The 21,065-nt window shown below is 41.3% G+C and overlaps 1 protein-coding gene across 2 annotated transcripts in view; it reads right to left on the minus strand.

Annotated features, from left to right (window-relative positions):
• The window catches only part of FBXW7 (F-box and WD repeat domain containing 7), a 191,495-nt gene that overhangs the window by 141,324 nt on the left and 29,106 nt on the right, over nucleotides 1–21,065 (minus strand). The window contains exon 1 of one of the 2 annotated variants that reach the window (XM_005244693.4): nucleotides 1,313–1,432. The exons of the other annotated variant lie outside the window; for it this stretch is intronic. Coding sequence (XP_005244750.3) covers nucleotides 1,313–1,420 — 108 coding nt within the window. The 5' untranslated portion in view covers nucleotides 1,421–1,432. Of the gene's footprint in view, nucleotides 1–1,312; nucleotides 1,433–21,065 lie in introns of those variants that run through there. 2 annotated transcript variants of the gene reach the window in all.

Genomic DNA, 21,065 nt, shown 5'->3' on the forward strand with positions numbered 1-21,065 from the left:
TGATCTTAGTTATTCGTTATTTAAATGCCTACTGTACACAGCATACTCATATCCTCAGGTCAAAGTGAGCATCATCCACTAAACTTCAACATACTGAAGTTATCTTTTGACTGTTTCTTATTTTTGACTTTTGACTTAGGTTCTTCTAATTCCTGATGGAATTTTTTCCCCATCAGTTTTCACTCACTCCAAAACAGGCACAACTATTAAAAGCCATTTTTAATAACTCAACGGGGGGTTTGTTTTTAAATTTTCATTCTTATATGATACAACACATAACAGAGAACAAGCACTCAAAAGAGCATGTTTATTCTTGTACAGGAATGGATAAAAACTAAGACTTTTTTTGAAAGTGAAAATAATTAGGTATAAACTATTAATAACCACTGCAACATATCTGTGCCCATACGACTCTCCAATTAACCTGGAGATGAATGGTGCACCACGTATCTTTAAAGCTCTAAGAGTTTAACAACATGTTTTAATTTTATCAGCCTAAGGCAGCTTGGTCCAAAAGACAGACCCAATTAAGCTCCCCAATTTCATTCACTGGATCACAGCTCCTAATGACTTTTTCTAAAGTAAAATCCATATTCTAATACGGAATGATTTTTGTTTAGTTTGGCTTCTTTTGTTTTCTAATTAGAGCCAGATTTCTGCTTCCAAAGCATAATATATTAACAGAAAAAATACAACATTTAATAGCAATCCACAAAGAATTGTTCTATAGTCTACTCCAGGCACAGACTTGGGGCTATGTTTAGCATGGACCAAGTTCTCAGGAAATGTGTAAAGCACACGCATCAACGTGTTCTAAGTGGCTGTCAGGAAAGGAGGTAAGTTGACATGCATAAAGTTGACTAAGACAGTTTCCAATTCTACACAGAAGGGATTTTTCAAAGAATCCATAAAGAGCCAGTATTTTAAAAATCCAATGAATTTCCAATGTTATTGGCGAATACAGCTGGAGAAGTTTTTATTCTGACAAATGAGATGTTACATCTTTGAGCATCTAGCAGTTTCAGAGCAACTCGAGGCTGCAATCAAAACATCCATTAAAGTGCTCCATGTTTCAGAACAAGCAAGCAAGTGGTTATCAGTGCAGCCAGTAAATCACCTGATCCTATTACAAAATCAATTACTGCAGCACATTTCTATTGCTACACAACCTGATAATGGCAAAATGATATTGGATAGCTACTGCAAGGTCAAGAAAACTGCTAAGAACATCTGAAATTTGTCATTTTATCATGTAAGCCCAAATTATACAGCATCCTTTTAATGGTATAGTTAAAATTTAAAATATAGTTACCTTCTTCGGCTGATTGAGACATTCAATGGATAGTCTCTGCAACTGCTCTGATGTATGACTGCAAGAGAGAAGATTGGAGCAGCAGGTCGAACAGCCCAGCCTCTTCATTAAAGAAGAAATAATGCTGCAGCCACAGCCACACATTGACTTGCTCATCAGGCGAGTTTATTCTTAAAGAAATTAGGACTGGTGCTGTCCCATAAAAACTCAAAATTTGCCAGCTGCCTCATTCTGCAGCTCCCTGGCTGAAATCAAAACTGCTGAACAGAAAGGAGGGGGAAAAAAGTGTTTCTCAAAAAAAAGTCAGCCAGTCTTATCAGCAAGTAATACCTCACATTTAAAAAGCACGTGTGTTTTTCCCTCTACTCCTCTTTGCAAAGTAAGCTGCTTCGGGAAGACGGACAGCTGTCTAACAGAGGAGTAAATTCAGGGATGGCAATCTCTTCAAAACTGCTTGCTGACTATTCCTCCTGTGGCTCTTGTCACTTCAGGTCCGCCTCACCGTCCCCAGCAGCACAGCCTACCCAGCCTGGGCCCCAGCCAGGAGGCCACGCCAGCAGCCAACAGCTGAGAGCCCCACCCCGCACTGCCCACAGCATCCACAGCATCCTCCGCGCCCACAGCATCCTCCGCTCCGCACAGCCACAGCAGGTTACTGCGTGCCTTCAGAGCTGCCAACCTTTTATAAAACGCCTTGGCTTGAAAAGGCCCTTGAAATTACAGAGGAGAACAAGACCTGTCTGACTGCTGCACTCCAAGACGATTTGCAGCGTCTGGGAGGGAAAAAAAAAAAACCACCACCACCACCAAAAAGTCTTCTTGAAAAGTCAGAATGCATGAGAAAATGCTACACAGGTCTACCAAACCCCGAAATAAGAATGGCTGCTACAAAGCTACGGGAGTAAGAACACCACCAGGAAAGGCCAACAGAAAATTAAACCTGGGAAGAAACAAGCAGGAAAGAATTTATAGCAGAGTGTCCAAAGGTGCCACAACCAACTCTCAAAGCAAGTTGGAGGTAGATCATATAACCAGCTTTAATAAAGTCTTCAAGGAGCCCTTTGCTCCGAGAAAAACAAAAAAGGCAAAACTAATTCTAATGAGCAGTCAGATGTAAACAGGTCTTGTAACCTTTAAAAAGAAGTGTACTGTGCTCAAAATACAATATTGAATACCTCCCTAATTTAACACATGCAAGTAACTTAATGTTGGAAACGTTTTCTGATTTGCAAGAGATACTAATGCAGTAACTACATACTTTTTCTTTTCCACAGCAAAAGAAAGCAAGTAATTCTGTCAAAAGCTCATTTTAATTGGTTTAAGATGGTATGCAATACTATTTCTGAAAGTAGAAGGTCTCAAATTAACACAACTGCTTAACCTGATTACGGGATAATCTGACTTGAAATAATTGTCACTTACATTTATAGAGCTATCAGTGCTTGTTCAATAGCATCTCCTTCAGCAGAAGGTTAAGAAAAATGCAAGTGATGTGAAAGCTGCTGAAATGAATATAGTCGCAAAAAAACTTCTCATTTTCACACTGCATTGAAAGCTTAATTTCTCTCCTGCTCTCTCTCCCCTCCCTTTTACTCTTTCTCTCTTCCCCCTCCCTTCCCTTGGTTTAAAACCGAACTGAGCCTCTCCCTTCACCTTGCTCTGCCCTTTTGATATTCATGTTTCTATTAAATCAATTTCCAGTAGTATCTATATACAAGCATGCACAACAAATTGAATGACAAAAAAAACCTTCGGCAGATAAAGACTACAGATGCAAACAAGCAAAATAATGCAGTAACCTTTTACTCGCCTGCTGGAGGTACTGTCTGCTGCACAGAATTTTAAATCCTCATCTGCAGATGCAATTGAGCTGGTATTGCCAAGGACTCTGCTCTTCCTGTGCTGATTCTACACGGCTATTCATCGAAAGAGCACATTATATAGAAAATTTAAAGTAATATCAGGTGAAATTACTTGAATGGTTTGAAAGGAACCAACTTCCACAAAAAGCAGCTATAGCTGTGACCAGCCACATTTCAGAGATATATCAGACACATTAGAGAAGAAAGTCTTATTGCTGATGCATGCTTGCCAGCAATGTGCAGGATGTGGAAGCAGAGAGAGCTAATGAAAAAAATTAATACACAGATTTAAAGTGCAAGGATCATGCTCCAATGCTCAACATTTCACATGTCCTGCCTACCACAAAAATCTCTTTTCAGAAGTATCTATTGTTTACAGAGCTAAGAAAACATTGTTAAAAGCAAACCCCCACATCCCCCTACTTCAAATCCTGGTCTCTCAGTAGACTGCAGATCGGTTCTAATACAAATATTCTTACTGTACCTGTATTTCTGATACATAGAAACACTAGCTTTTTCCTTCGGTGGTATGTAGTTAAGGATTACACAGATATTCCTTAACAAGACAGACTAAAGGGAAGTATCAGTATTTGCGATAATGGTTTTGAGTATAACCGGGGTTAGGAAGTATAAGGGTACTTCTCAGGAATTTGTATCATTCTTGGTAGAAAAGAAGTGCCAGCAGTGAAGCTTGCAATTAATTATTTATGAATTTTTTCCCTCTTCCTGTCTGTTTCTTTAATGTACTATTGATCCCAGGGCACATACAGATAGAGCCGGTGACTGACAGCCACAGTTTCATAAAATACGTATCTGCAACAAACTACTATTTTGAAGAATATCAAAGTAATATCACTGCAGGATTTTTTTCCCCTACCTATGGACAGCAGAGTTGAAGTTCCACTCACAGGGCCATAGTTAACAGAGATGAACAAACTACACCCCCCATTCTGACCAAAGGCATCCTATCGTGTTATTTAAAACACAAAGACAGCCTTGCTTAATTTTACATTGGTGTTACAGCTATGTTTTGTTTCTTCTACTTTTCTCCTGTCTTACCAGCAGGACTTCCAGTACATCTTTACTCCCTATGTTTCACCTGAAATTAAAATGGCTTGCTATGAATCTGTTTCTAACTGAAGTATTAAATGCATAAGGCTCTCCAAATCATTCATTGACATGTCAGAGTCATGCAGACAACATCCTCAGAACTGCGGTTGCCTTTCAGAATACCAGTCATTTTTATCATTACATTAGCTCTCAAGACTTCCACAAACTCGGTCAACTCCAAATTTACAAAACACAGCAGGACTGTTTATGATTTTAAAGAAACATTTATCATACTGACAAAGCTTTCTTGCAATATTCTTCATTACAAGTCACAGACTGTTTCTATTTAAAACAAAAAATGGAAAGCAGAGATGATTTCATGCTAAGCTAAGGCCATACTCTCCTGTATGCAAAATCTCAATGGGCAAACAGCCAGACACACTCTTAGTTAAAGAGCCTGGATGAAATATCCCTTGGACACTGAGAGTAAAAAAACCTGTAGACTATGAAAAGTGAAACTACCAATAAAAAAAACTATGTGCAGAATATATACTTCATTGTTCACAAGGACATACATATAGAAACAATATATAAATTATGAAACAAAGTTACTGAACATTTAAGCAAATAAATTCAACTTTGAACTGGGAGGAAAGCCTTCCTACAAGAACATATTCTTGCCAAATCAGTGTAGCATGATTAGTAACACAAGATTAGGGCAAAACCACTACACAGTTCATTGTAAAGTTTAAATGTCTAAACATACTGCTGAGATCTAAACATACAACATGCCTGATATCCAGTAAGACACTCAAACTGAAAAAAGCCAACAGGTTTATTTGTTACATATTTAGAAAACAGCGGCAAAACAAAGCAGGAGAAGCTACAACTCTTTTAAGGGTTTAGAAGGATCGAAGATACTTTCCACAACAGATGAACAAGTTTTAAGGCAGCTCTCTGAAAGAGTCTGAAACTCCAGAGACCCCTGGGGCTTGCCACACAGCCTGGCCAGCTCCGCTGTGCTGTCTGCAGCCAGTTCCACTGTCTCGGAAGATAAATCCAACATGCCAAGCAACCACCTACATTAGACTTTCCAATAGCTGGTCAAGAAAAGGGCTAGTTGATATACTTCTCTGGAAATGAATCTGTCTTCTCAAAGTTAATGCTCAAATTGTAGTTAAAAATAAACAAAACAAAAAAGAGGCTATTTTCAATGCATACATAACTTTCAATAGAGTCAAAAATATATTTGTGCAAGGCAAAAATTAGTACAAGATAAGAATGTAGACTTTTTGAAATTATTTTTCAAGTGAAGATGATAGCAATCTGAATGAAATTCTATAAATCTCATTAAAGTAACGGAAGAATTGTAGTGCCACAAACTGAACATAAGCTATGAATTTCTTCATAATCCAAAAAGCTGCTTTATTGGGACATATAAAGGACTAAGAGTCCTTTCATATAGCAGTACAATAGGTAAATAGGTAAAAGATAGCTTCTAATTGAAGGCTTGCTCTGCTGGTAATAAAAACATTAAAAAACCTTCCACTGGGAAAAGTAGCAAATTGCTTTAAAAATTACATCATCTGCTGTACTCTCAAGTTTCCAACTTAAAGATGTGAAAATGGTCTTTGGCTGTTCCCATTCTCATGTCACAAATAAATGAAACAAACCAGAAAGATTTAAAATGTAAAAGAAAAGAAAAACCCCACCAGAATAGTCAAGTACAGTGTCCCCTGCAGCAGACAGATTTCAAAGCGGTTACAAGAAGGACATAAGAGGGAATGTCCAATTTCACCCATGACAGAAGTGGTGGGTTTCAGCTTCATCAGCTTTTCTCAAGGTCCCTTCCTTCTGTTGGTGTGGAGAGAGGTGAATGGATAAACAAACTCACGCTCATTCTTTCCCATCTCACACAAGAGGAACCACCAAAAAAAAAAAAAAAAAAAAAAAAAAAAGAGCTGAAAAAGCAGGAGACAACTCTCTTTGTTCCAGAATCGTGCAATTTGTACAAGCTTATAAAGGACAAACACTGGCTGCACCTCCTAAGACGCTCATCTCATACCTGACTCCCTTTGTTGATGACAAGTAATTTGGAAAACAGCACATACAAACAGCACCTCCCTCCAAAAACCAAACAGTAGTACTCAGCGGCAAAGGAAAAACCCAGCCCTAGCATTCGTAATACCAGGATGTGTTTTCTTGACCTCTTCCAGACACCAGCGGACTTGCCATCTTTCCCCTGTGCAGCACAAGCACATGGCCTGAACCCTGGATTCCAAGGGCATGAACCACTCAGTGGTGCTAGAGGCCTGTAGCTGGTGGTGTTCCCCAGGGGTCGGGACTGGCTCCGGTCCTGCTCGGCGTATCCATCATGACCTGGCTGAAGGGACAGAGGGCACCCTCAGCAAGTTTGCTGATGGGACACAGCTGGGAGGAGCGGCTGACACACCAGGAGGCTGCGCTGCCACTCAGCGAGACCTGGACAGGCTGGAGAGCTGGGTGGAGAGGAACCCCATCAAGCTCAACAAAGGCCAGCGGAGGGTCCTGCCCCTGGGGAGGAGCCACCCCACGCACCAGTACAGGCTGGGGCTGACCTGCTGGGGGGCAGCTCTGTGGAGAAGGACCTGGGAGTTCTGGTGGGCAGCAAGTTGCCCGTGAGCCAGCAGGGTGCCCTGGTGGCCAAGGGGCCAGTGGCATCCTGGGGTGCATTAGGAGGAGCGTGGCCAGCAGGTCGAGGGAGGTTGTCCTGCCCCTCTACCTGCCCCCTGGTGAGGCCGCACCTGGAGTACTGGGTCCAGTTCTGGGCTCCCCAGGTCAAGAGAGACAGGGAACTGCTGGAGAGGGCCCAGCGGAGGCTGCGAGGGCGATGAGGGGACCGGGGCATCCCCCTTACGGGGAAGGGCTGAGGGAGCTGGGCCTGCTCAGCCTGGAGAAGGCTGAGAGGGATCTCGTCGGTGGCTACACATACCTTAAGGGCGAGTGTCGAGAGGACGGGGCCAGGCTCCTTTCAGAGGTGCCCAGCGACAGGACAAGGGGCAACGGGCACAAACTGCAGCACAGGCAGTTCTGTCTGAACATGAGGAAGAACTTCTTTACCTTGGGGGTGACAGAGCCCTGGGACAGGCTGCCCAGGGAGGCTGTGGCATCTCCTTCTCTGGAGACATTCAAAACCCATCTGGATGCAATTCTGTGCGACCTGCTCTGGGTGAACCTGCTTTAGCAGGGGGATGGACCAGGTGATCTCCAGAGGGCCCTTCCAACCCTGACCATGCTGTGATATTGTGTGTGTGATGGGAGGTTTGGTGCCTGTGTTTCATCATCTGCTCTGAGGTAGGAGTCCACACCACTGCAACTCAAATTTTTTAACACCATTCACTGTGGGAAATGCAGCGACATGTCCAACTAAGTGAGCTGACAAACATCTCAGTATAGATACATGATATTTGCCATTCAAGTTAGAGGCTCCCTTTGCCTAAAAGTACATGCACACTGCCTTCTCATTAACTCCATTCTGTGTTCATATTTTCAGTATTCACCTTGCATGCTGCCCATCTACCTGGACTCTGTTGGAGATGGAATACCAACTTGTTCTTTGTAATTTTGTAAGAACCACCCCATCATTTACCAGACTTGAGATGTGTTTATTCATTATACCCGAGACACCCACATACCAACTGCATTTCTCTGCCTCAACATTGCTACAGCAGTCTCAGCTAAAACATCATTTGATATCTATTGCAAGTTGACGCAGCAAGGAAGAAAACGTTGTCCCTGTATACGATGAAAGTGTTCTCAACATTTATTCCAACATGCTCATGCACAGCCTAAAAAAGTTTAAAGGCTAGGAAAAAATTAACATACCTTTTAGAGTCAAGGTATTTTGCACTATAAAATTTAATCGCTGCAATCCACAACAGTTGCATACTATGGAAAATTGTAGTGAAAGTTTTCAGAACTTCTTGTATCTGTTCTTATTTAAGAACCTGAGGTAGGCTAGTGTCCCTGCTCTCCTGCCCATACAGCTCCCCCACAAAGGGAGGTCTTGCCTCCCTGGCTAACTTCCCTACACTTCACTCCCCAGAGGAGTCATAATTACTTGTTCATCTTGGCTGACTACCTAAGTACAAATGACACACCTTGAACAATTCCCAGGACCTGCTAAAACAGAAGAAAGTCCTTTCTACCATCTTCCAACTATATGACAGAGGAAAAAACAAAAGGTTTAGCCTACGCAGTGAGTATACTCTCTAATGAGGGTAATCAGTGTGGAGCTTGTGAGGATGTCTCCTGAGAGAGCAGGAGATGATCCAGCGGCAGATTTCTGGATGCCTTTTCTAGTGGGCTTAAGGACAACAGATTTCATAATTTGGCTTGGGAGCCAAAATCACTTAGCTTAAGTAGTGCTGTTGATAGACATGTGGTTCCTGGCATTAGATAGGAAGCCTGCATTTGAGTCATGAACACAGGCAGCAGCAACCACTCGCACCAAATTAAGTATGGAGCTATTACAGCTGAACACAGGGACATCTGCACAGGAGCTGTCCCTCTCCTCCAGTCCTCCCAAATGCACTTACAGCTTTACTGAATAGTTTCTATTTCCCCTTCTCTTCTTGTCTCTTCCCTAAAAACCATCTGCACAAGACACTTTTCTACACGGCACAGAAAAGCAGCTGGAGATTTTAAACCAACTGAATGCTAGAAGTCAGTAATCTTTCAAGAACAAACCCACACTAACATTTTTTACCTACCCATTTTCACTATGCTAAAATAATACCTTGTAAGTATTAGAAGTTGTTTAAGACATCCACATGTACCTGTTTTTAACAGCTGGCAATCTTCCTCCTTTACAGCTCTGAGAAGCAGTCTGGGACAAGCACTTAGCTGACTGCCAAGTTACAACCCAGTATTGCAATAGTTAATATGTTCCTCAGAGGTAACCCTCAATGCAACCACCGAATGTTTCTTTCGGAGATCTTGTTACAGGCTATCTGCTGATTTAAGAAGGAAAACTATCAATTTATGCTTGGTACTTCTTTTTAAAGGTGACTTAATTATGAGTGCTACCCCTTTTCAAACAAGGGCAATGATAAAAAAAAAAATCCCAAAGTAGCATGAAAGAAAACTGACATGTTATGGAAAGAGGCATGCTGCTATAATGCCTTACCCTGTAATAAATATCACACAGGAAGCAAGTGGCTTGCCATTTGACCACAAGTTTCAGAGCCACCCACTTCCATTACTACTGATGAAGAGGATGAAGACAACCAACCTCTCAAAACAGCTACGCTGTCACCACTGACAGGATGGTGATTCTTCCACAAGAAGCTGTTCTGGCTTTGGCTGGGATAGAGTTAATTTTTCTTCCTAGTAGCTGGTACAGTGCTGTGTTTTGAATTTAATATGAGAATCAAGTTGATAACACACTGATGATTTAGTTGTTGCTAAGTAGCGCTTACTCCGTCTCAATCAGGGACTTTTCAAGTTTCCCGTGCTCTGCCAGTGAGCAGATGCACAAGAAGCCGGGAGGGAGCAGAGCCAGGGCAGCTGACCTGAACTAGCCAAAGGGATGTTCTGTACCACAGAACGTGATGCTCAGTATATAAACCGAGGGGAGGTGGCCAGGAGCTGCTGATCATTGCTTGGGGACTGGCTGGGGTTAAATCATGACAGAAGCACAGGACAATAATCAGGCAATTCCTGCTACACTCTTGGAGCAGAATGCTGCTGACCTTCTGAGGCTGAAACAGTCTTCAACAGTGGCTTTTGACCCCTCGATGCAGGAGTGCCACAAGTAACTCAGCCCAGACTTTGCATCTGACCCCTGGTCCCCTTGTTTCCCTGTGGCAAATGGGGAGGGATGACAATTAACAGGGACATAATCTTACATTTATGTGTCTTGAAAGCCTGATGCTTGCAAGAAGTGTCAGGCCTGCAGTACGTGGGCAGACTGACTACACTGCCTATTCACAGGCGGGTCCTGCCAAGCAGCAAGGATGGAGAGACCACACTCCCTTCCCTGCTACTGGCGTTACCACCACATCAATCCAGCAAGGTACACTTCCTGGAGGAACAGGCAAAACACAAGAAAGGCTCTCTGGAAAAACAGCCAACCCCTAGATATAGAAATTATCATGTCCCCACGTCAAATTACACCATGAAGCAAGACGTGTCATTCTTTTTGTTCACTTCAATTTAAAGCAATATTCCCAACTACTAAGTTCTTTTAGAAACGTAACTTACTCTGATCCATAATCTAGGTCTTCACAGAGCTGCAGACAGAACTCAGCTTTATGAAAATCAGTTTTTCAGCAATATTTTTTGAAAATTCCAAAATAATGAAAAACAACACACCAAACCAAAACCAAGAAATATGTGATTTATTCATCTCTGAGTATAGAGGAAAGCAGACATTCACTTTCTGGTTAACCAATAGGAATATTTCAAATAAGAAACCTTACAAGCCAGTTTCAAAGTTCACAAGAGAGGGACAAGAGCCTTACTAAGATCAATGTTCCCACTATATTTCACGTTAAATCAAGAACAACAACAATGAAGCCATTCTAATCCTCTATGCTCTTTAGGCTGCAGAAAACAAGTGAATTGGCCTTTATTATGTTTAAAGACATAGAAAACTCAAAAGACGACTGGCTACTTCAAATACAAGCTTACAACATTAACATAACCATTACCAAATAACAGACATTCCCCCCCCCCCCCATTTCTCCACTCAATCCTCACCCTCCTCCTACAGGCTTACAGTAAAGCGAAATATTTACTATAAATATTGCCTTCTGCAATACCCTGCCTGAAGTCTTTATTCACTGCTAAATGCATTTTCATTACCCCTTTGGAAGTCACAGTCCAGATCTTTCTGCGCAGCCTTACCCACAGCTACAGTTAATACAATCTGTATGAGTGAGTCATGTGGAAAACTGCTAGCTTAACACCAGAAGGGTATGAAAGTTTAAAAAGCTATTTTTAATTTAGATAGAAATTCATCACAACACAAAATTATGTACTATGCCCCTGTTAACTTTCTAGTAAAAAGCTGGAGTTTCTTAATAGGAGAAGCTGGCTACATTTAACAGCAGAAAACAACAGATGTTGATGTAACAGGATGAAAAAAACACCTTGCCTGTTCACTTTTTTCATATGAGATCATCAATCTGGTAATCCTAGAAAGGAAACTGTGTCCTCCAGCTAAAAAAAAAGAGAATGTAACCCAAAGCTATCAGTCAGAGAAAGTAAGCGTTTTTGTGAACCGTACTTCCTAGGATACTTCACGTTTCCTTAACAAAGACTATGTGAACTTCAGCTCTAAAAGTGAAACAGATAAAAATCAAAGACCTGTCCAACTCAAGGTAAACTGAAATCACATTCTTTCATCAACCTCCTCCTAACATAAAGGAGGTGGCAAAGAAATTACATACATACAGATGCAGCGAAAAATCTGTCCACAAAAATATACAGTATGACAGTTCTTGAGCTGGGTCGAATAACATCATGACATTCCATATCTATGACTGCTATATACTGATTTTCTTAATATATATTATAATACTTTCATCCATTCAAAAAAATCAGGAACTGAAACAAAACTGAAAAAATAGTTAAATCTTTTCTAAACTATCAAATGTATTTGTATTTACCAATTTATCTACAAGACAGAAAACAAAAGCTTCTCCCTACCTCTTTATGCCGTACCATTTAATTTCTACACAACAAAATCGACGTATTATCATGTACGACCCTGACCTAGACGACACAAGTAACTATAGCAGTACAGATGCTTCGGTAAAAGGCTTAAGTATGTACCAGAATGTGAAAGTGAACCACTCTCCATCATTAAAGACATCAACTAAACACACACTAGCACATGCAACTTAACTCCTGCTACAGTTAGATCTTGAATTTTGCAGAGCTAGAGTAACCCAGTGCCGGTGCTCACCGCAGGGAAGTTCACCTGAGGCTGCTCCAGTCCAACAAGCACTGGCAGCAGAGCCACTTACACTCATTTCATACTTCATTCCCCTCTCAGGTGTTTCCATCCCCATGTCATCCCTGGCCTTGCATTGGCACAAGAACCTGGACGGAACTGCACAGTTCAGGTGTGGTCTAGATAATTAGTTTTAACCTGCAATAGTTCTGAAATCTAGTTCACTGTACAGATGCTCCAAATCCTCTACAAGTCAAGGATCAGAAGAATTTATTTTGGTAGCCTACTTTAAAGTACTCAAAAACTATAGCCTAATACTAGTTCCAATCTTAGCAGCAGTGTTGCTTACATCAGGTTACACAGCCTTTAATCCCTTGTTTCCAACCCCTCTCCCTCCCATACAGAGGGGAATACAGAGGTATAATTGTTCATTTAGTTGGACAGGGAAGAATAGGAAAATTGATTTGGATGAAAAACAACCCAGGAAAAAAGGCGGCCACACTTCATAGGATGGCCAATCTAAATCACGGGGCTACGCTACACATGACTTTATCAATGTAACACAGGGGTGGATGGTGAGCTGGGAGGGTGGAGGAGAGATGAAGGGTGCCAGGGGAGGCCAGGGACATTGCCGTTTGAGCCAGCAGGGTTATCACAGGAATTCAACCACAACCAAATCCATGGATGTCGTGTGCCATACTGATGAAATAATTCACGGCTCCATTCCTCACTCCCTTGTCTATAAACCAGGACTAATGCTTACTATGCTTTGGGCACTCCGTTAAGGTAAAGAAGTTAAAGACTAAGTTGGCTACTTATCGCATTAATAATGGGGGGATAGAAAAGGAGGGATACAATTCTTCTCGAAGACAGGACAAGAAAAAACAGCTAATGGGAGAAATAAGACACTTCCTTTCCTTTTCCTGTAACCAAAGTATAGGAGAAATAAACGTTAAGGGTTTTGACATGATGGAGCCAGCTTGCCAAAAAGAAAGCAGCGCTCAAAACCAAGAGCAGCGCTGCCGCAATAAACATTCTGAACTCTGCTCGGAGGGAGCTTGAGCTGGATGTGCCCTAGAGTGCTGCTCCAAGCGCTCCAGCCCTTTCATCGTCCACAGTTGCCTCTGCATTTCAGCAGCAAGCAGACCCATGGCGTGACAGGGGAAGAAATTACTTAGAACTAGCACCCTAGTTACACACAATAATTAGCCATCAATGTAACATCCTAAACAGTCTTTCATTATGTATCACCAAAACAAGATTTTACTTTAAATGACAACTAGTTCTTGTGTTTTAAAGCTTATTAGTTACTTGGATGTTAAGAAGTTTTCATTAATATGAAGATGTGAAAGACCATTTAAGTAGTGAGGTCACAGCGAGGTCACTTGCACACACTACTGGGAGCCAAGTTTCATGTACACATATCTCTCTGTAACCACTTTGCAGTAAGCAGCTAGTACAAATGAAGCAAGCCATACAAAGTCATGTAAGGTTTTAATAAGTTAAAATGATTAACTGGAAGCAGAAATACATATACAAGGATCACGGAAAATTCACATCTAATTACATGTCTTTCAGTAGCTTTTTTTATAATTAAGACATTCTATTTCCCTGCAGTTCTGAATGTCTTTGTTCCCAGAATAGCCAGTTTACAAGCCATCTTTGGAATATATTAGACTTACTGGTTTTCGAGCTTCAGGAAGTACTTTCTCCTTAAAACACCGCCAAAATGAACTGACTCATGTACAAGTATATGCAAGAACCCTAGACAACAACTACTTCACATTCTATGTTGATGAGCAGAAAAACTAGCAAAAGATATCTGGAACAACTGAGATCCTAAAAACCAAGCAGTTTATCATTCCTGTTGAGATCATGACATTCTTTGCTCCAGACCCAGGTCTGAACAGAATGTTCAGAAAAACATTTTCCTTGACCTGTGACATACAGAGAAGTTACCATGCTCTGCAAAGCCTTGACAATCATATTGGAGCTAATTAACAGGACATCTGTGGGCAGCACTAAAAGAAACCCTAGCAACAGAAAACAATACTATAACATTACTACTGTCATAATTTACTAACTAAATAACAGTACAATGGGGGCTTTTAACAACGTAATTGTAAGATGATTACCTGCAACACAGAATGTTTTTCTTTAAGATTCTTCACCTAATGGGATCTTCCTAACATCTGACAAGCAACACATGGGTGATGCAGTATACTTAGTACAGTGTATCCCAAGCAATCCATTACCTGCGCAGTTGCCTAAGTGTCATATCAAAGAACATAAAACCTACAGAACAGCATGGGATCTTGTTAGATCGGCTGGTTTGGTTTGTTGCTTGGTTTATTTTTCATTGTTTGGGGGTTGGTTTTGTTTTCTGCTTTTCTTTAGTTGGGAGTAAGTAAGGAGGAGACAATGACACAGAGACATTTTAGGACACTTAAAAAAAAAAGTCTATTGTCATTCATTTTGTGTAGTCACCATTCAAACACAAAGCTCATTTGATTTCATTTGTTGTCAGGCTGTAAATAGTGTGCTTAAGGACACAGTCAAGGTGAAGTCTCCCTTTGCTCATGCTTTTTTTGTTTGCTATAACATAACCAAATCAACTTCAATTAAATTAAATGCTTTAGTTAATTAATCAGTGTAACTAATTTGTCATTTGCCATATACATCTAAAAATTCATACACTAGAAAATTCCACCCCCTCCCTTTTTGTTAGCTGGTATAAGAGAGATTACCTTCTCCCCTCTTCTGCCCCTCACTGCCTAGTCTCACTCTCATTCTTCTAGCCCATCACAGCTGCAATCCTGCCATGATTTGCTGTATCCACTCCTCAGGATCCCTAGTATATCCTGTGTCTCATGCATTCCACAACAAAAATTTTAAGTAATTCTCTAAAACTATTAGGCATTAAGCTTTCAAACTGGCATAAAAGAAAACATACAATCTGGGCACAAATACTGAACTTCACAGTGACCAAGATTTAAATCAACAAGACAAGAGGAAGAGTTCTCCCACACTTTCTCTTGGAACTTTTTAACTGATGTACCTTGGAGCTTTTTAACTGATGTATCTTCAGTGTTTCAGTTTTACATAAAGATTATACTTCTAGACTTCACCCGCTAGGAATGACTTTATTAAAACAAGCAAATAATACTGCTTTGCAATTCTATGTTGTATTTACTCAGTTACTTTTCCCATAAAGGAGTGCCACTGTCCCTCCCAGTATTATATTCTAACACCTGGATACATCACCTGCGTCCATGGCGCTGATTCACTGCAGTCCAGTTCCCAGACTCTTTTAACAACTTGACTGGGTATTCCCGCTTTCAATGGTCAACCTATCTTTCAACACAACACTCTCCAGAGCTGCCATGCAGCTTGCCACTCCTGAACGCAATGTGGACCTTTCAGGGCAGATACCTCCAGCCACTTCACACACATTCATCTCGGAACGGTCTCTGAATATTAGTCCCCCTAGCTAAGGACAGTGTCTTTGGAGCATGTCGGAAAAACTGAAGTTCTTTAGGAGCTCTTTGTGTCACCTTTAGGATCTCAAAATCATATTTTCTTAGCTTTCTGCAAAGAGTTTCTATTCCTATCCACTAGTCTTTCTACTCATTATTTTAATGCAATGTATATAAATCTTCATGGAACATGTCAACCAGTCATGTAGCGAACCCATTAACCAAAATCCTGTATCAGTGAGGAGCAGAATACATTGTATAACCTCTAGGTACAAACAATGCCCATGACTATTTCAACCTCCTTACAGTTCTCAACTGCAAGATTTTATTCTTATTCTAGCATTTCATACAAGTTTAGAAGTTCACCCAAATTTTACAAAGCATTTCTGTCCTGGTTTCAGCTGGGACAGAGTTAATTTTCTTCTCAGTAGCTAGTACAGTGCTGTGTTTTGGCTCTGATGTCAGAACAACACTGATGGCACACAGATGGGTTTGGTTGCTGCTGGGTGAGGGTTATACTGAGTCCAGGACTTTTCAGTTTCTCGGGCCCTGCCAGCGAGAGGGCTGGAGGGGCACTGGAAATTAGGAGGGGGCACAGCCAGGGCAGGTGACCCAAACTGGCCACAGGGATATTCCATACCATATGAAGTCACACTGAGTATATAAGCTGGGGGAAGGAGGAGGAAGCGGGGGGACATCCAGCATTACAGCTTTTGTCTTCCCAAGTAACTGTTACACGTGATGGAGCCCTGCCTTCCAGGGGATGGCCGAACACCTGCCGGCCGAGGGGAAGCAGTGAATGAATTCCTTGTTTTACTTGGCTTGCATGCGCGGCTTTTGCTTTACCTATTAAATTGCACTTATCACAACTCTCCAAGTTTTACATTCCTTTACGATTCTCCTCCCCACCCCTCTGGGTGAGGGTGGAGTGAGTGAGCAGCTGCATGGTGCTTGGTCACCAGCCCGAGTTAAACCACAACACATTTCCCTTAATTTTTTCCCCAAAATAATCATCTTCTACTAGTTTATATACAGCTAAATATTTCATCATTCTCCAGTAGCCAGCAAATCAGCATATACTTCAAAACTTCAGTTAAAGAGACAACTGCAAGTATTTTATTAAATATTAATATTTTGTGCAACTGAAACTGAATTATAAAAGTGGCTTTCTGACCCAAACTAAATTGATGTTTGTTTACCTTAAAAACGCCTGACTGTAAATAGTGGCAGTTGAGGAACTGCTTTAAAAGCATCTCAGTCCACAGCACAGCGATGTTCTATAATATCATTAGGTATCTCAATTAAGACCATCCCAGCAGGCAGTTTCAGGACGAGCTTAGTCCATGAACTACTCTGCAAAAGGTCTTCTGCCACCCCTGCAAGCAGATGGCAGTGGCCACCACCAAGACAGTTGCTTGTGTCAGGGCAATGCCGGCTGCTCTTCAGCTTTATCTCATCGGTGGCAAGTCCCCCTCCTAAGGCCACTCAAGGCAAGGATGACAACCAGCACTTTCTTCACAGATGTTATAGAATGAAGGGCTGGCTATCGTATCAAATCACAAACTGAAACGTTCTCTTACAAAAACAGACTCTGACAGCTAAAGAGTATTTTGCATGATGTTCAGCTCCAACAAAGTGGAGTAATATGCATGAAGAGTGCCCTGCCTGAAACATACTTGTGGGTTCCCAAAGAAAAAAAGGCAAAAAAAAAAAATACATGAAAGTACTAATTTGTGCTGTTGGAAGTGTTAAGGAACAGAACTCTAAGTTCAATTTGCAATTGGTATGTAATCAATTTGCTAGAAAACACGGAAGATCTTTCTGTGGATAGCACTCTAATGAAAGCGCAGTTTCTAAAAATTATTCATAATCCATCTAGCTCAAGACTTCAGCAAGAGGAAACATTACACAAAAAGATTAAAAGTATTTTTAAAACAGAGTTCTGTGCTGGTTTTGACTGGGACAGAGTTAATTTTCTTCATAGGAGCTAGAATGGGGCTATATTTTGGATTTGTGCTGAAAAGTGTTAGTAACAGGGATGTTTTAGCTGCTGCTGAGCAGCGCTTGCACAGAGTCAGGGTGTCACCTGCCTCCCACCCACCCACCAGCGAGCAGGCTGGGGGGCGCAAGGAGCTGGGGGGGGACACAGCCGGGACAGCCGGCCCCAACTGACCCAAGGGATATTCCAGACCATATGGCGTCATGCCCAGCATATAAAGCCGGGGGAAGAAGGAAGGGGGGCACGTTCAGAGTGATGGTGTTTGTCTTCCCAAGCAACTGTTACACATGACGGAGCCCCACTTTCCCAGGATGGCTGAACACTTGCCTGCTGATGGGAAACGGTCAATGAATTCCTTGGTTCGCTTTGCTTGTGTGTGTGGCTTTTGCTTTACTTATTAAGAAGTCTTTACCCACAAGTTTTCTCACTTTTACCCTTCCAATTCCCTCCCCCATCTTATAGGAGGGGGAATGATCAAGCAGCTGTGTGACACTTACATGCTGGCTGGGGTTAAACTGCAACAAGTTCCAGCAAGGGGGGAAAAAAAACCCACAACCAACCACATACCAATTAATCCAAAGGTTGCTAGTAATCAACAAAAAAGCATTACTTTTTGAATGATTGCTCCAGGAGATCCTATTAAAAAAAAAAAACACCTCTTTTTCACTGAGAATACTGGCAAGAGGACAAAAAAAAAAGGCGTTGAAAAGTTGATTGCTTTTAAGAATTTAAGTTAAACCAGAGACAACTGGCAACTTGCTGGGCACCTTCACCTTTGCACCTTTTAATTGAACATGTCAAATTATCCAAAATTTATTTTTATGAAGTATCTTTTGGAAATAGTGCATTATTTTAAGTTACCTTCATCTTACTGCAAAGCATTATTGCTGAAAAAGTTTACAACGCATACAATTCAGACACCAACTAACACAAATACATGAAAAGCCAGTCCAAGCAAGGATCAGACCTGATGGACAAGTTAAAGCACAGAGGGTGCAAGAAGGGTGTGGTATTCCTAAAGTGAGTGCAGCCCTTGGCCAAACCCACCAAGAACAGCTCCCTTCAAAAAGCTCATTCATTAACAAGCAAGGGCTAATGATTCAAGATGCCTTCCAGGAAGGCAGCTAAGAGTTTTGCAAATCTGGTAACTGTTGGATGGCAGTTGAAGGAAAAGATGGGAGGTGTCTGTGCTCCCTCCCACAACTTAGATCTCTTGCAGGACCAAAATTCAAAGGTTCTGGAGTTCAGCCTACTTTGTATTAGGTAGCACAGACTAAGTAAGAATCTCTCATACATTCTAAAATTATGAAAGAGTAGTTTTAACAGCAGACAGAACAACAAACAAAATATTTCACCATAATTCTACCCTACCCTTGGCTTTACTAAAGACAAATTTCTCTCCACATATCAAAAATACCAAAGAAGTTTACCTTTGAAAGCTACAGCTCCTGTGAAAACAAACATCCTCCTCCACTAATTCATACCAGACACAGCAGCTTATACCATACCCCTGCTCAAATTTATATGCTTGCTACAGAAGGTCCAATGTACTAATCTGCATATCTTAAAAAGTATAGACTAGAAATATTTTCAGGTAATTTCATATGTTATGGGCCTTTTACTGCCACAGTAAAGTAACAAAAGGACTTTAACTCTGCCTAACTGACGATCTGTCCTGCAGAGAGTCTGTCTGGCAGAGTCTTCGGGGAGGCACACAGTAACTGGGACAAGGGCTATGGACAGAAGTCGCAACAACAAAAACTCTATGTTCTGAAAAAAGTTCCACATTGCAGGCAGCCCAATATTGAAGCAGTCTGTCTAGAGAAGCTGTCAAATATCTATCTGTCCTTGGAGATATTAAAAACTTACCCTGAATCGCAACCCTGAGCTTCATCTAAGCTGGCCCTGCTCTGAGCGGGGGTCTGAATTAGATGATCTCCAAAGTCCCTCCTAATCTAAATCGCCTTATGACTCCATGAAACTGAAAGGAGGACTGGGCGGGGGGGGGGCGGGGGGGAACTACACGACACCACATGATGGGAAGTCAACTGTACCAAATTGTAAAACACTACATTAACACACATACACCAGTATACAGACTGTTGTTTGATTTTTGCCTGTAAACATCAGCAAAGGGTTGTAGAAATCCTTTTTAAATATTTTTAGATAGTCCACTCTGCCATCCCAGTGTTCTTCTGTTCCACCTCCTTATAACCAAAACTGAGGCACTTTTTAAAATGTCAATAATATCTAATTTACCAAAATTCCAATTTCAAATTTCTTATGAAAACAAAATGTCATCGCTTGCTTTTAGAACAGAAGGTTGATATACCTTTTTTAAATCGTATGAAATTAACTGTACTGGTCTGAATATTTTAATAATTTACAGCTGACTGCCAAAATAGGGAGAAACCATAACATTTCTTTTTAAAAAAGGTATAAATAGGTACGTGTTTGGTGTAATGAAGGTAAAAGAAGGCAACCATACAGAGATGAGGCCAGTACAATCTAACAGGTAAAAACGGAGGTTATCAGGGTGTGAAGCACACATCAGTAACGATGCTCAAGCCACTTCAAAGTTTTAAGTCGTCCACAGAGTATGGAGTACATACATACTCAGAACCAGGAGGCTTCTCCTGCAGCTGTGCACATGCACTGGAGCACATCCTACCCAAAGCAAAGAGAATGCAGGGTGTTTCCGATACGTTTGTTTGGTGCTTCAGTACAGGAGTCAGCAGAAGCTGAGTCATTGGATCAGTCCTCCAGCACTGAAGCTTTGGCACCTACTACTGACCATAGAGCCAGATTTTCATTCTGCCCACAAAAAAAAAAAAATATCAGAGTAGTTTAGACTTAAGGGATCTCAGGAGGTCTCTAATGCAACCTTCCATTCACACGATGCGTCAATACCAAATTCAGACCAAGTTGCCCAGGGCTTTGTCCAATCAGGTCTTGAAAAATCTCCAAGGACATGGTGGAGGATCTGCAGTGCAAGCCTGTCGGTGTACACAGATACTCTACCAATTAAGGATGTAAAAAAAAAAAAAAGGAATACCGTAAGCAGAAATGAATTCAATAACTGCAATTGCTTGTGCAATTAGATATGCAAGAGAAAGTCTGAGTCAAGTTTTTCAGAAATCCTGTGCTATTTTAACAATATGAAGTGTTATATATTCACATTGTGTGTGTATATATATAGTCATGCACAGAGGCTTTACATATATACACAACAGCACAGAAAAGATTTCAAAACTACAAGGATTGGCATATAGCCAAAAGCAGTTGGTGCCAACAGTCACGGTATCTCCTCCACTGCCTCCTGAAAGCACTGCCCCAACACTTTTGCAATGGCTCATTGTACAATAATAAAATTCAGCATGCAGCAATAGTCTGAGTTGATATAGCAAGAGCAAGACTGCATTTGTCA

Source organism: Falco peregrinus, chromosome 2 (genome assembly GCF_023634155.1).
Source record: "Falco peregrinus isolate bFalPer1 chromosome 2, bFalPer1.pri, whole genome shotgun sequence".
Classification (NCBI taxonomy): Eukaryota; Metazoa; Chordata; class Aves; order Falconiformes; family Falconidae; genus Falco; species Falco peregrinus.